The 12,407-nt window shown below is 43.2% G+C and overlaps 1 protein-coding gene across 51 annotated transcripts in view; it reads right to left on the bottom strand.

The window, feature by feature from the left end:
- The window catches only part of BRCA1 (BRCA1 DNA repair associated), a 91,641-nt gene that overhangs the window by 23,952 nt on the left and 55,282 nt on the right, over positions 1 to 12,407 (bottom strand). For all 51 annotated transcript variants that reach the window (XM_055100850.3, XM_057300188.2, XM_063598593.1 and 48 more), the window contains 3 exon segments: positions 9,840 to 9,927; positions 6,115 to 6,192; positions 5,574 to 5,614 (listed from right to left, as the gene is read on the bottom strand). In XM_055100850.3, the coding sequence (XP_054956825.2) occupies positions 5,574 to 5,614; positions 6,115 to 6,192; positions 9,840 to 9,927 (207 nt within the window).

Here is a 12,407-nt window from a genome sequence, read left to right as displayed (position 1 = left end):
GTGAGCGGAGATCACGCCACTGCACTCCAGCCTGGGCGACTGAGCGAGACTCCGTCTCAAAACAAACAAACAAACAAACAAACAAAAAAACCAAAAACTAGCTGGGCGTGGTGGCATGCACCTGTAGTCCCAGCTACTCGGGAAGCTGAGGCATGAGAATTGCTGGAATCCAGGAGGCAGAGGTTGCTGTGAGCCAAGATCATGCCACTGCACTCCAGCCTGGGTGACAGAGTGAAACTCTGTCTCAAAAAAAAAAAAAAAAAAAAAAAATTAAGGTATTCAGAATTGCCAGGCAGGCAGTAGCTGGGCACCAATGGCTCACACCTATAACCCTAGCACTTTGGCACTTTGGGAGGCTGAGGCAGGAGGACAGCTTGAGACCAGGAGCTGGAGACCCAGCTGGGCAACACAGTGAGACCCCTTCTCTAGAAAAAAGATACATAAAACCTCAGCCAGGCATAGTTGCATGTGCCTGCAGTCCCAATTTCTTGAAAAGCTGAAGCTGGAGGATCACTTGAGCCCAGGAGTTGGAGGCTGCAGTGAACTGTGATCATACCACCACACTCCCGCCTGGGTGACAAAGTGAGACTCTGCTAAAAAAAAAAAAACAAAAACACACACACACACATAAAACAAAAAAAAGAAAGAAAGAAAAAGAATTGCTGGGCAGAGATTTGACCAAAAGCAAGTAAAATCATTCTTTTTGGTAGAACAGGTGAAATGACTAGGATCTCAGCTGTTGAAATCAATTCACTGAAGCCAAATCTTTTGTGTGCAGAAATTAACAATCGGCTTTTCACCTCACTGGGACTTAATGTATTTTAATTTTCAACATCTATCTCCTCTCAAAACATTCACTTAGCATTTAGATTAGACTGCTAATACTGTGCTGTTATAAAGGTAACTGAAAAATTCCCTATCTCCTAAATCAATTGTATATTATCATCTAAGGAAATAAAGGCTTTTCAGATTTCCACTGAGAGATTTACAGTTAACACAACCAAAATGATAAAATATACATTCAATGCACTAAAGAAAGTTAGAGGTTTTTCATAATTACTATTATGACTGGTCACGGACATGAGAATAAAGAATAATGAGACTGGGGAGAAATTTGAGGAAGAACGCTCAGAAACAATTCTGACTGAAACTCAGATTGTAGGGAAGGCCTTATGTGTTGCCAAGAGTATTGTGAAGAAAACTAAAGGCAAGAGTATAACCACTGGCTATTACTAGGGGAAGAATATCTGACATTTCCTAGTTACTTGAATGAGGAGTCTAGTGATAAATTTGTCAGAAGACTCCCATGTTCATAGTCCTCCTTGTACCCCTGAGCTTCATACGTGTCCAATTGCCTACTTAACTTCTCTATCTAGAAGTCTAGTATACATCTCAAAATTCATGCATCTGGCCGGGCACAGTGGCTCACACCTGCAATCCCAGCACTTTGGGAGGCCAAGGTGGGTGGATTACCTGAGGTCAGGAGTTTAAGACCAGCCTGGCCAACATGGTAAAACCCCATCTCTACTAAAAATACAAGTATTAGCCAGGCATTGTGGCAGGTGCCTGTAATCCCAGCTACTCGGGAGGCTGAGGCAGGAAAATCACTTGAACCGGGAGGCGGAGGTTGGAGTGAGCTGAGATCGTGCTACCGCACTCCATGCACTCTAGCCTGGGCAACAGAACGAGATGCTGTCACAACAACAACAACAACAACAACAACAACAACAACAACAACAACAACAACAAAAAATTCTCACATCTAAAACAGAGTTCCTGGTTCCATTCCTGCTTCCTGCCTTTCCCACTCCCCCATATTCCCTACCATGCCTTCTTCATCTAATTTAATATTACTAACAAGATCTATTGTTCAAGCCAAAACCCAAGTGTCACTCCTTCAATTTCTCTTTACCTTATCCTCCAAATTTAATCCATTAGCAAGTCCTCTCTTCAAACCCATCCCAAACCAACCTTGTTTTTAACCATCTCCACACCACCAATTACCACAAGGATAAAATCTGAATTCCTTACCACCAAATACTATGTGATCTGGCCCTCATCTATGACCTTCTCCCATTCCTTGTGTAATCTCTGCCTCCACACATAATTTGCAAATTACTCCAGCTACACTGGCCTATTATTATTATTATTATTATTTTTGAGACGGAGTCTTGCTCTTTTGCCCAGCCTGGAGTGCAGTGGCGCAATCTCAGCTCACTGCAATCTCCGCCTCCTGGGTTCAAGCGATTCTCCTGCCCCAGCCTCCCAAGTAGCTGTGATTACAGGCACATGCCACCATTCCCAGCTAATTTTTTTTTTTTGTTTTTGAGATGGAGTTTCACTCTTGTTGCCCAGGCTGGAGTGCAATGGTGCGATCTCAGCTCACCACAACCTCCACCTCCCGGGTTGAAGTGATTCTCTTGTCTCAGCCTCCCGTGTAGCTGGGATTAGAGGCACGCGCCACCACGCTGGGCAAATTTTTGTATTTTTAGTAGAGACAGGGTTTCTACCTCAGTGATCTGTCCGCCTTGGCCTCCCAAAGTGCTGGGATTACAGGCATGAGCCACCACACCCAGCCGTGCCCAGCTAATTTTTGCATTTTTTTAGTAGAGATGGGGTTTTGCCACGTTGGCCAGGCTGGTCTCAAACTCCTGACCTCAGGGGATCTGCCTGCCTCGGCCTCCCAGAGTGCTGGAGTAACAGGTGTGAGCCACTGTGCCCGAACCTTTTATCATTATTATTTCTTGAGATAGGAGCCTTGCTCTGTCGTTCAGGCTGGAGTGCAGTGATGCGATCTCGGCTCACTGTAACTCCTACCTTTCGGTTCAAGTGATTCTCCTGCCTCAGCCTCCGGAGTAGCTGGGATTACAGGCACTGGGATTACAGGCACACACCACCACACCATGCTAGTTTTTTGTATTTTTAGTAGAGATGGGGTTTCACCATGTTGGCCAGGCTGGTCTCGAACTCCTGACCTCAAGTGATTTGCCTGCCTTGGCTTCCCAAAGTGCTGGGATTATAGGCATGAGCCACCACACACGACCAACATTGGCCTATCTTTTAAAAAATAAACCAAGCTCTGGCTGGGCACGGTGGCTCACATCTGTGATCCCAGCACTTTGGGAGGTTGAGGTGGGTGGATCACTTGAGTTCAGGAGTTTGAGACCAGCCTGACCAACGTGGTAAAACCCCATCTCTACTAAAAATAAAAACTAGTCGGGTGTGGTAGCACGCGTGCCTGTAATACCAGCTACTCAGGAGGCCAAGGCAGGAGAATTGCTTGAACCCAGGAGACAGAGTTTGCAGTGAGCCAAGATTGTGCCACTGCACTCCAGCCTGGGGGATAGAGGGAGATACCATCTCAAAAAAACCAAAATACAGAAATCAAAAAACCACACTCATTATTACCTCAAGACCTTTATGTTTGCTATTCCTCTGCCTATAAGATGCATTCCCTCCATTTTTCAAGGACAATTATTTCTTGTTATTTAGGTCTCAGCTCAATTTTTTCAGAAAGGCTTTCCCTGGCCTCCTTAAACAAAAGTAATCAACAACCTTTGACAGCTAATACTATTCCACTGTTCTGTATATTTCTCCATAGCATTTATTGTTATCTTAAATTCATCTTTATTGTGTATCTCCCCTCGACAGAACCTGAATCCTACCAGGGACTTGGTTAGTCTTATTTACTGTTGCATTCCTAGTGCCCAGAACACAGTAGGCTCCCAATAAATAGCCACTGAATAAAAGTTAAAACCAACAAAAATAATCATTTAATTAATTATGAATACATCGAATTGTGCACAATAGTTTATAAAATTACTTTTTTTTTTTTTTTTTTTTAAGACAGGGTCTCATTCTGTCTCACAGGCTGGAGTGCAGTGGCGCAATCTAGGCTCACTGCAACCTCCGCCTCCCAGGTTCAAGTGATTCTCCTGCCTCAGCCTCCCCAGCAGCTAGGATTACAGGCACATGCCACCACGCTCGACTAATTTTTTTGTGTTTTTAGTAGAGACAAGGTTTCACCATGTTGACCAGGCTGGTCTCGAACTCCTGACCTCAAGTGATCCACCTGCCTTGGCCACTCAAAGTGCTGGGATTATAGGCATGAGCCACCACGCCTGGCCTATAAAATTACTTTCACATTTCATTTTGCCTGATCTGTTGTCACAGAAGTTCTCAGATGGCTGTTCTGAAATTATTCCTCCTCCTACACTCTATCTTATTTACTTCTCACTGTTCTCAGTATCATAAAGTGCAACATCTTTTTGAAGCAATCTGAATTATAAACAGATACATTTGCATGTATATATATGTATATATGCATATGCACACACACACTTTTTTTTTTTTTAAGAGACAGAGTCTTGCTCTGTGCAAGTGCAAGAGTGCAATGGTATGATCATAGCTCACTGCAGCCTTGAACTCCTGGGCTCAAGTGATTCTTCTGGCTTAGCTTCCTCAGTAGCTAAGACTACAGAAGCACACTGCCATGCCCGGCTAATTAAAAAAAAATTTTGTGGAGACAGAGTCTCACTATGTTGCCCAGGCTGGTTTCAAACTCCTGGCCTCAAGTAATCTTTCTGTCTCAGCCTCCCAAAGGGCTGAGATTATAAGTGTGAGCCACTGCATCTGGACTGCATATTAATACGAAGAGCTTTTCTTCAACAACAGTGAACAGTTTTCTACAAAGGTATATGCAAGTGGGCCCACTTCTTGTTCTTATGAATCTTTTCTTTCCTTTTATAAACTCCTTTTCCTTTCTCTTTTCCCCAAAGAAAGGACTGTTTCTTTTGAAATCTAGAACAAATGAGAACAGAGGATATCCTGGTTTGCGCTGCAAAATTTTTTTTTTTTTAAGACGGAGTCTCACTCTGTTGCCAGGTTGGAGTGCAGTGGCACGATCTTGGCTCATTGCAACCTCCACCTCCCGGGTTCAAGAGATTCTTCTGCCTCAGCCTCCTGAGTAGCTGGAACTAAAGGCGCATGCCACCACGCCGAGTAATTTTTTGTATTTTAGTAGAGACAGGGTTTCACCATGTTGCCCAGGCTGATCTCAAACTCCTGAGCTCAGGCAATCTGCCTGTCTTGGCCTCCCACAGTGTTAGGATTACAGGCATGAGCCAATGCACCCGATTTTTTTTTCTTTTGATGGAGTTTTGCTCTTGTTGCCCAGGTTAGAGTGCAATGACGCGATCTCAGCTCACTGCAACCCCCGCCTCCCAGGTTCAAGTGATTCTCCTGCCTCAGCCTCCCGAGTAGCTGGAATTACAGGCATGTGCCACCAAGCCGGGCTAATTTTGTATTTTTAGTAGAAACGGGGTTTCTCCATGTTGGTCAGGCTGGTCTTGAACTCCCGACATCAGGTGATCCAAGCGCCTCAGCCTCCCAAAGCGCTGGGATTATAGGTATGAGCCACCGTGCGGGCCTGCATAATTCTTGATGATCCTCATTATCATGGAAAATTTGTGCATTGTTAAGGAAAGTGGTGCATTGATGGAAGGAAGCAAATACATTTTTAACTATATGACTGAATGAATATCTCTGGTTAGTTTGTAACATCAAGTACTTACCTCATTCAGCATTTTTCTTTCTTTAATAGACTGGGTCACCCCTAAAGAGATCATAGAAAAGACAGGTTACATACAGCAGAAGAACGTGCTCTTTTCACGGAGATAGAGGGGTCAGCGATTCACAAAAGAGCACAGGAAGAATGACAGAGGAGAGGTCCTTCCCTCTAAAGCCACAGCCCTTTAATAAGGCTTGTAGCAGCAGTTTCCTTCTGGAGACACAGTTGATGTTTAATTTAAACATTATAAGTTTGCCTGCTGCACATGGATTCCTGCCGACTATTAAATAAATCCCTAGCTCATATGCTAACATTGCTAGGAGCAGATTAGGTCCTATTAGTTATAAAAGAGACCCATTTTCCCAGCATCACCAGCTTATCTGAACAAAGTGATATTAAAGATAAAGGTAGTTTAGTATTACAATTAAAGACCTTTCGGTAACTCAGATTCAGCATCAGCAAAAACCTTAGGTGTTAAATGTTAGGTGTAAAAATGCAATTCTGAGGTGTTAAAGGGAGGAGGGGAGAAATAGTATTATACTTACAGAAATAGCTAACTACCCATTTTCCTCCCGCAATTCCTAGAAAATATTTCAGTGTCCGTTCACACACAAACTCAGCATCTGCAGAATGAAAAACACTCAAAGGATTAGAAGTTGAAAACAAAATCAGGAAGTGCTGTCCTAAGAAGCTAAAGAGCCTCAGTTTTTTACACTCCCAAGATCAATCTGGATTTATGATTCTAAAACCCCTGGTGACAGAATCAGAGGCTGAAAACACCACTAATTATAACCAGCAGGTATGGATATTTGGAAGTCTAGGGGAGGCTGATATGAAGTTAAGACCAGAGGAAATATCTGTCCACTCCCTCTTCTCAACACCCATCTTCTAGACGCCAAGGCTAGCTATAGATTTCCATTATAGTGTTCAAGGAATTAGGAATTATCCATGTCAATAGTTTTGATTAATGTGGACGGAGAACATCTATATTACTAGATGGCAATATGTGAAAGAAGAAAACAGTATTGTTGAAAACCTAAATCTGAAATGTCAATGTAATGACAAATTTTCACCCCTAGAATGTCTACCTGGGGAGTCCTAACCCTCTAATATTCCCCTGAGAGGGATGGGAGAATACAGTGCAGAGCTTTTATATAAGTATTTCAGAAAGCAGTAGCTAAAGAATCACTTGTTTATTTCCCAGTGTTTCAAAGGCCCTTCTGAAGAACTAAGCAAACTAAGGAAAGACCATTTAGTTTTAAACAGGAGAAATGTATTTAACTAAATCCTAAACACAGCAGGCTATCTGCAAGCAGCAGCAGCAGCAGCCATGCTCCCTCACAGAATCCTTACAATTTTTGAAGTTTTTTGTTTAACTGCTACAAAAGCCGATTTAGTAACATGTATTACACTTAAAAACTTCAGTTCATTTGTAGTTCAAAGCAAATGTATTGGCTTTGAGTTTAAAGACTGAACTACTTTAGATTTGATTTGCATTTTTTTTTTTTTTTTTTGAGATGCAGTCTTGCTCTGTCACTCAGGCTGGAGTGCAGTGGCTGGATCTCAGCTCACGGCAAGCTCCGCCTCCTGGGTTCATGCCATTCTCCTGCCTCAGCCTCCTGAGTAGCTGGGACTACAGATGCCCGCCACCATGCCCGGCTAATTTTTTGTATTTTTACTAGAGATGGGGTTTCACCGTGTTAGCCAGGATGGTCTCGATCTCCTGACCTCGTGATCTGCCCGCCTTGGCCTCCCAAAGCACTGGGATTACAGGCCTGAGCCACCACGCTTGGCATCTTTTTACCTTTCATTAACTTTGATGCAAACCTATAGCTTAAGGTATCTTAAACTTTAATGACATTTTTCTCTAAAATAGTAGTTTGTAATAATTTGTTCTGGCACCTGGGTCCAATGAACACTACCCTCTGACCCTGTGGTATAATTTTCATGAGTAAGTGGAAACCTAAGATCTTAGAAGTTCAATGGCAATGTGTCCAAGGGGTTTAGATCCTCTCCTCAAGTGCCTGTATCTCTGTGAAAAGAATCATCATGGGCTAGGCGCGATGGCTCACACCTGTAATCCCAGCACTTTGGGAGGCCGAGGTAGGTGGATCACCTGAGGTCGGGAGTCCAAGACCAGCCTGACTGACATGGAAAAACCCTGTCTCTACTAAAAATACAAAATTAGGTATGGTGGTGCATGCCTGTAACCCCAGCTACTCGGGAGGCTGAGGCAGGAGAATCGCTTGAACCCGGGAGGGGGAGGTTGCAGCAAGCCAAGATCGTGCCATTGCACTCCAGCAGCCTGGGCAACAAGAGTGAAAAACTACACCTCAAAAACAAAAACAAAAACAAAAACAAAAGAATCATCATCAAGTGAACTGGAACACATCCAGAGAACTAATTTTGTTAGAAAGATTTTAGAGTTGAGCCACACAATCTGCATCTTCTGCGTCCTCCATGCACTCGTCTGCTTTCTGGAGCCCCATGAGTGAGTCTTAATCCTGTTCCAGGTAACAGTTCTCTTCCGGGTAACGGTTCTTCAGATACTTGAAGACAGTGTCTTATTTCCTTAAATCTTCTCATTTCTTCTTCAAAAGACAGTATTTCAAGTTACTTTTCTGCATCTTTACCATCTACCTCTGGATAAACACTCCCAATTTGTCAGTGACCATGTTAAAAACCAAGCACGGTGCTTAAAACTGACATCATCTTTCAGGCAGTCACTCCATTGGAGAATACAGTGGGGCTCTGGATCTGTACTTCACTTGCTCCAGACCCTCTGCTTGTGTTAATACGGCCCAGTTTCAAATAAGCATTTTTAGCAGCCCTGAAATGTGTACTCAGATTTAGTTTATAGTCAACTAAAAACTCCCAGAGGTCTCCTGTATTACACAAGTTATAATTAAAACCTTAAAAGAGAAAGGTATAGGACAAATGATCTGTCCCCTCCCTTTTTTGCTTTTTCATATGTTAAGACTATCTCGGAACTGTTATCAGACTTTTTTCCTGAAAAACTCTCAACAATACTCAAACTAGGTGTTACATGAAGCTGGGGTCTCCAGGTTTTGCCTCACTTGTTCTTTCTTTTGTTGTTGTTGAGACAGAGTCTCACTCTGTCGCCAGGCTGGAGTGCAGTGGCAGGATCTCAGCTGACTGCAACCTCAGCCTCCAGAGTTCAAGCAATTCTTCTGTGTCAGCCTCCCAAGTAGCTGGGATTACAGGTGCACACCACCACGCCCAGTCAATTTTTGTATTTTTAGTAGAGACTGGGTTTTACCATATTGGCCAGGCTGGTCTCGAACTCCTGACCTTGTGATCTGCCCGCCTCAGGCTCCCAAAGTGCTGGGATTACTGATGCGAGCCACCGCGTCCAGCTGCCTCACTTGTTGTTTTAGGACTTAGGCTCCACCCCACCAGTGTAGTCCCAGCAGGTAGATAGGAGTTAATAGTTGACTATCTCAGCTCACCACCCTCCAAACCTTTTTTTTTTTTTTTTTTGAGACAAGAATCTCGCTCTTGTCCCCAGGCTGGAGTGCAATGGTGCGATCTTGGGTCACTGCAACCTCCACCTCCTGGGTTCAAGCGATTCTGCTGCCTCAGCCTCCTGAGTAGCTGGGATTACAGGTGCCTGCCACCACGCCCACCTAATTTTTATATTTTTAGTAGTGACGGGGTTTCAACACGTTGGCCAGGCTGGTCTCGAACTCCTGACCCCAGATGATCCACCCGCCTCGGCCTCCCAAAGTGCTGAGATTACAGGTGTGAGCCACCGTGCCTGGCCCACACTCCAAATCTTAACCCAAAACAAAAGGAGGTAAGGAAGCAGCAAAACTATTATTTGTCTTTCATAAAGTAATTGACTATTAGAAGACTATCATCCATGCTATGCTCAACAAATATTCTTATTTTTTCACGGTTTTTTTTTTTTTTTTTGAGACGGAGTCTTGCTCTGTTGCCAGGCTGGAATGCAGTGGCATGATCTCGGCTCACTGCAACCTCCATCTCCCCGGTTCAAGTGATTCTCCTGCCTCAGCCTCACGAGTAGCTGGGACTACAGGCGCATGCGACCACACCCAGCTAATTTTTTTATTTTTTAGTAGAGACGGGGTTTCACCATGCTGGCCAGGATGGTCTCGATCTCCTAATCTCGTGATCTGCCCGCCTCGGCCTCCCAAAGTGCTGCGATTACAGGCATGCGCCACCGTGCCTCGCCTCATGTGGTTTTATGCAGCAGATGCAAAGTATTCTGTAAAGGTTCTTGGTATACCTGTTTTCATAACAACATGAGTAGTCTCTTCAGTAATTAGATTAGTTAAAGTGATGTGGTGTTTTCTGGCAAACTTGTACACGAGCATCTGAAATTAAATCAAATATTCCATTATCATGAGTTACCTCTAGCACACAGCTCAGAATACTAGTTATCCCACCATGGCATATGTTTACCTACGTAGCAATCCTGCACGTTCTACACGTGTCCTGGAACTATTTAAAGTGAATTTTTTTTTTTTTTTTTAGACAGAGTCTTGCTCTGTCACCCAGGCTGGAGGTAAAAAAAAAAAAAAAAAAAAAAAAATAGAATACCAGTTATCCTAGCTTTAAGTCTCTGTTTTTCTCAGAAAGGGTACATTTAAAAAATTCTAAGATACCTGAAGTCTCGGCTGGGTGCGGTGGCTCACGCCTGTAATCTCAGCACTTTGGGAGGCTGAGGCGGGCAGATCACAAGGTCAGGAGATTGAGACCATCCTGGCTAACACGGTGAAACCCTGTCTCTACTAAAAATACAAAAAATTAGCCAGGCGTGGTGGTGGGCACCTGTAGTCTCAGCTACTCAGGAGGCTGAGGCAGAAGAATGGTGTGAACCCAGGAGGCAGAGCTTGCAGTAAGCCGAGATGGCGCCACTGCACTCTAGCCTGGGCGAGAGTGTGAGACTCCGTCTCAAAAAAAAAAAAAAAGATACCTGAAGTCTCAAATAAATAGTTTAATAAAAATTATGTACACATCAGCAGACATAAAATTACAACTAAGGATTCAAAATAATATTATAAACCTACTATGTACCACAAAACTTAAAACTTAAAAATATATATACTGGGCCAGACACGGCAGCTCATGCCTATAATCCCAGCACTTTGGGAAGCTGAGGTGGGAGGACTGCTTGAGCTCAAGGGTCTGAGACCAAGACCAGCCTGGGCAACACAGTGAGATTTCATGTCTTTAAAAAAAAAAAAAAAAAAAAGTAAAAAGAAAAAATATATATTAATTTTGCTTTAATAGCAGATATCATTTGATTCCCTAAGATAGTTTCTTTGCATAGTGACACTCTACTGTACTATAAATTTATCAGCCTACACTTTATAAGCTGAGAGGTAACTAGCCTACACAGAAAGTTATGCTACAGATATACATGGCTTAAAACCAAGACTCAGCCCTCTGATAGTTACAAAACACTGAAATCAGGATGTTACTAAAGGTCAGTGCAAAAGCGATCAATTCTCTCGTAAGAAGGCTTAGAAGGGGTTCATATTCTTCCCCAAAGAAATTTAGAGTCCTCTAGCTATTATCTATCAACCAAATAAAAATCAATAGGCAGCAAAAGAAATTAACCAGATCAATTATGGGCACAGTTGACCTAGCTGGTAGGTATTGTCTGATAAATAACTTTGTTTACCAAGGGCCATCATTTACTAGCCATAGCCACAGCCACTCACACCAGTATTTACGTGTTGCACAATACTGCCATGAAGGTCAGGCCATCTTTCTTTCATGTTGCCTCACTCCATACTGCCACAGGGCACTGAAAAAAGGCAGGCTAGAGAAGCTAATGACATCCTCCCCCTTTTGCTACCACCCTCCGCCAGGATCATTAGCAATTCTGAACTGATTAATTGCTGAAATCCCAGCCTTGAAACTGTTCAGTTAGAAGAGCAATGCTGAACTGCTGAAAAGATCATCTTAATATGGGCTTCAGAATTAATCATGTGTAATACAGTCAGTAGCTTTCATCATAAATTTACCACACTTCACCAAGTCTGAATAGAGCTCAAAGTTTTCCTCTTCGCTTATTTAAAGACAACATGTACCCAAGCCACTTGTAGTCTAATCTGCAGCTCAGAATTGCCTTTGCCAAGAAAGATTAGACCATTTTAGCCATCTCTAAAAAGCTGAACTTGCAAAACAAAGGGATAAAGAACGCTAATTTTCAATGAATAAATAAGGAATTCTGGATGTGCAGGCAAGTGATCAAGAGCCATTGAAACAGACACAGGTAAGAGCTTTCAGAGCAAGTTGCTGGTCTGGACATGGGATTATGAGATGAAAACATTTATAGCCATCACTGTGCACTTACTCATTGTATCTACCAGGGCAGCCACAGCTTACTTTGCCCTTTCAGTAGTGGGATACATCTGGCCACAGAGATGTTATGCTAAGTAACTACCTATGGAGAAGTTAGGATGAAAAATCCTAGGAAGGATATATTAATAAAGATATTTCAGAATGACTTGGTCATCTCTCAGTGTGCAATAAATGGCACACCCACTACTGAATCCATTTGATAATCTGGTATGTTATCTCATCATAGTTTTAAAGAAATATTCACGCAATTCTTCTTCTTATTATTGTGACAGAGTTTCGCTCTTGTTGCCCAGGCTGGAGTGCAATGGTGCAATCTCGGCTCACCGCAACCTCCGCCTCCCGGGTTCAAGCAATTCTCCTGCCTCAGCCTCCTGAGTAGCTGGGATTATAGGCATGTGCCACCACGCCTGGCTAACTGTGTATTTTTAGTAAAGATGGGGTTTCTTCATGTTGGTCAGGCTGGTCTTGATCTCCTGACCTC

This window comes from Pan paniscus, chromosome 19, assembly GCF_029289425.2.
Source record: "Pan paniscus chromosome 19, NHGRI_mPanPan1-v2.0_pri, whole genome shotgun sequence".
NCBI lineage: Eukaryota > Metazoa > Chordata > Mammalia > Primates > Hominidae > Pan > Pan paniscus.
Note: the sequence above shows the minus strand (reverse complement) of the source record. Positions and strands in the feature narration are given on the sequence as shown.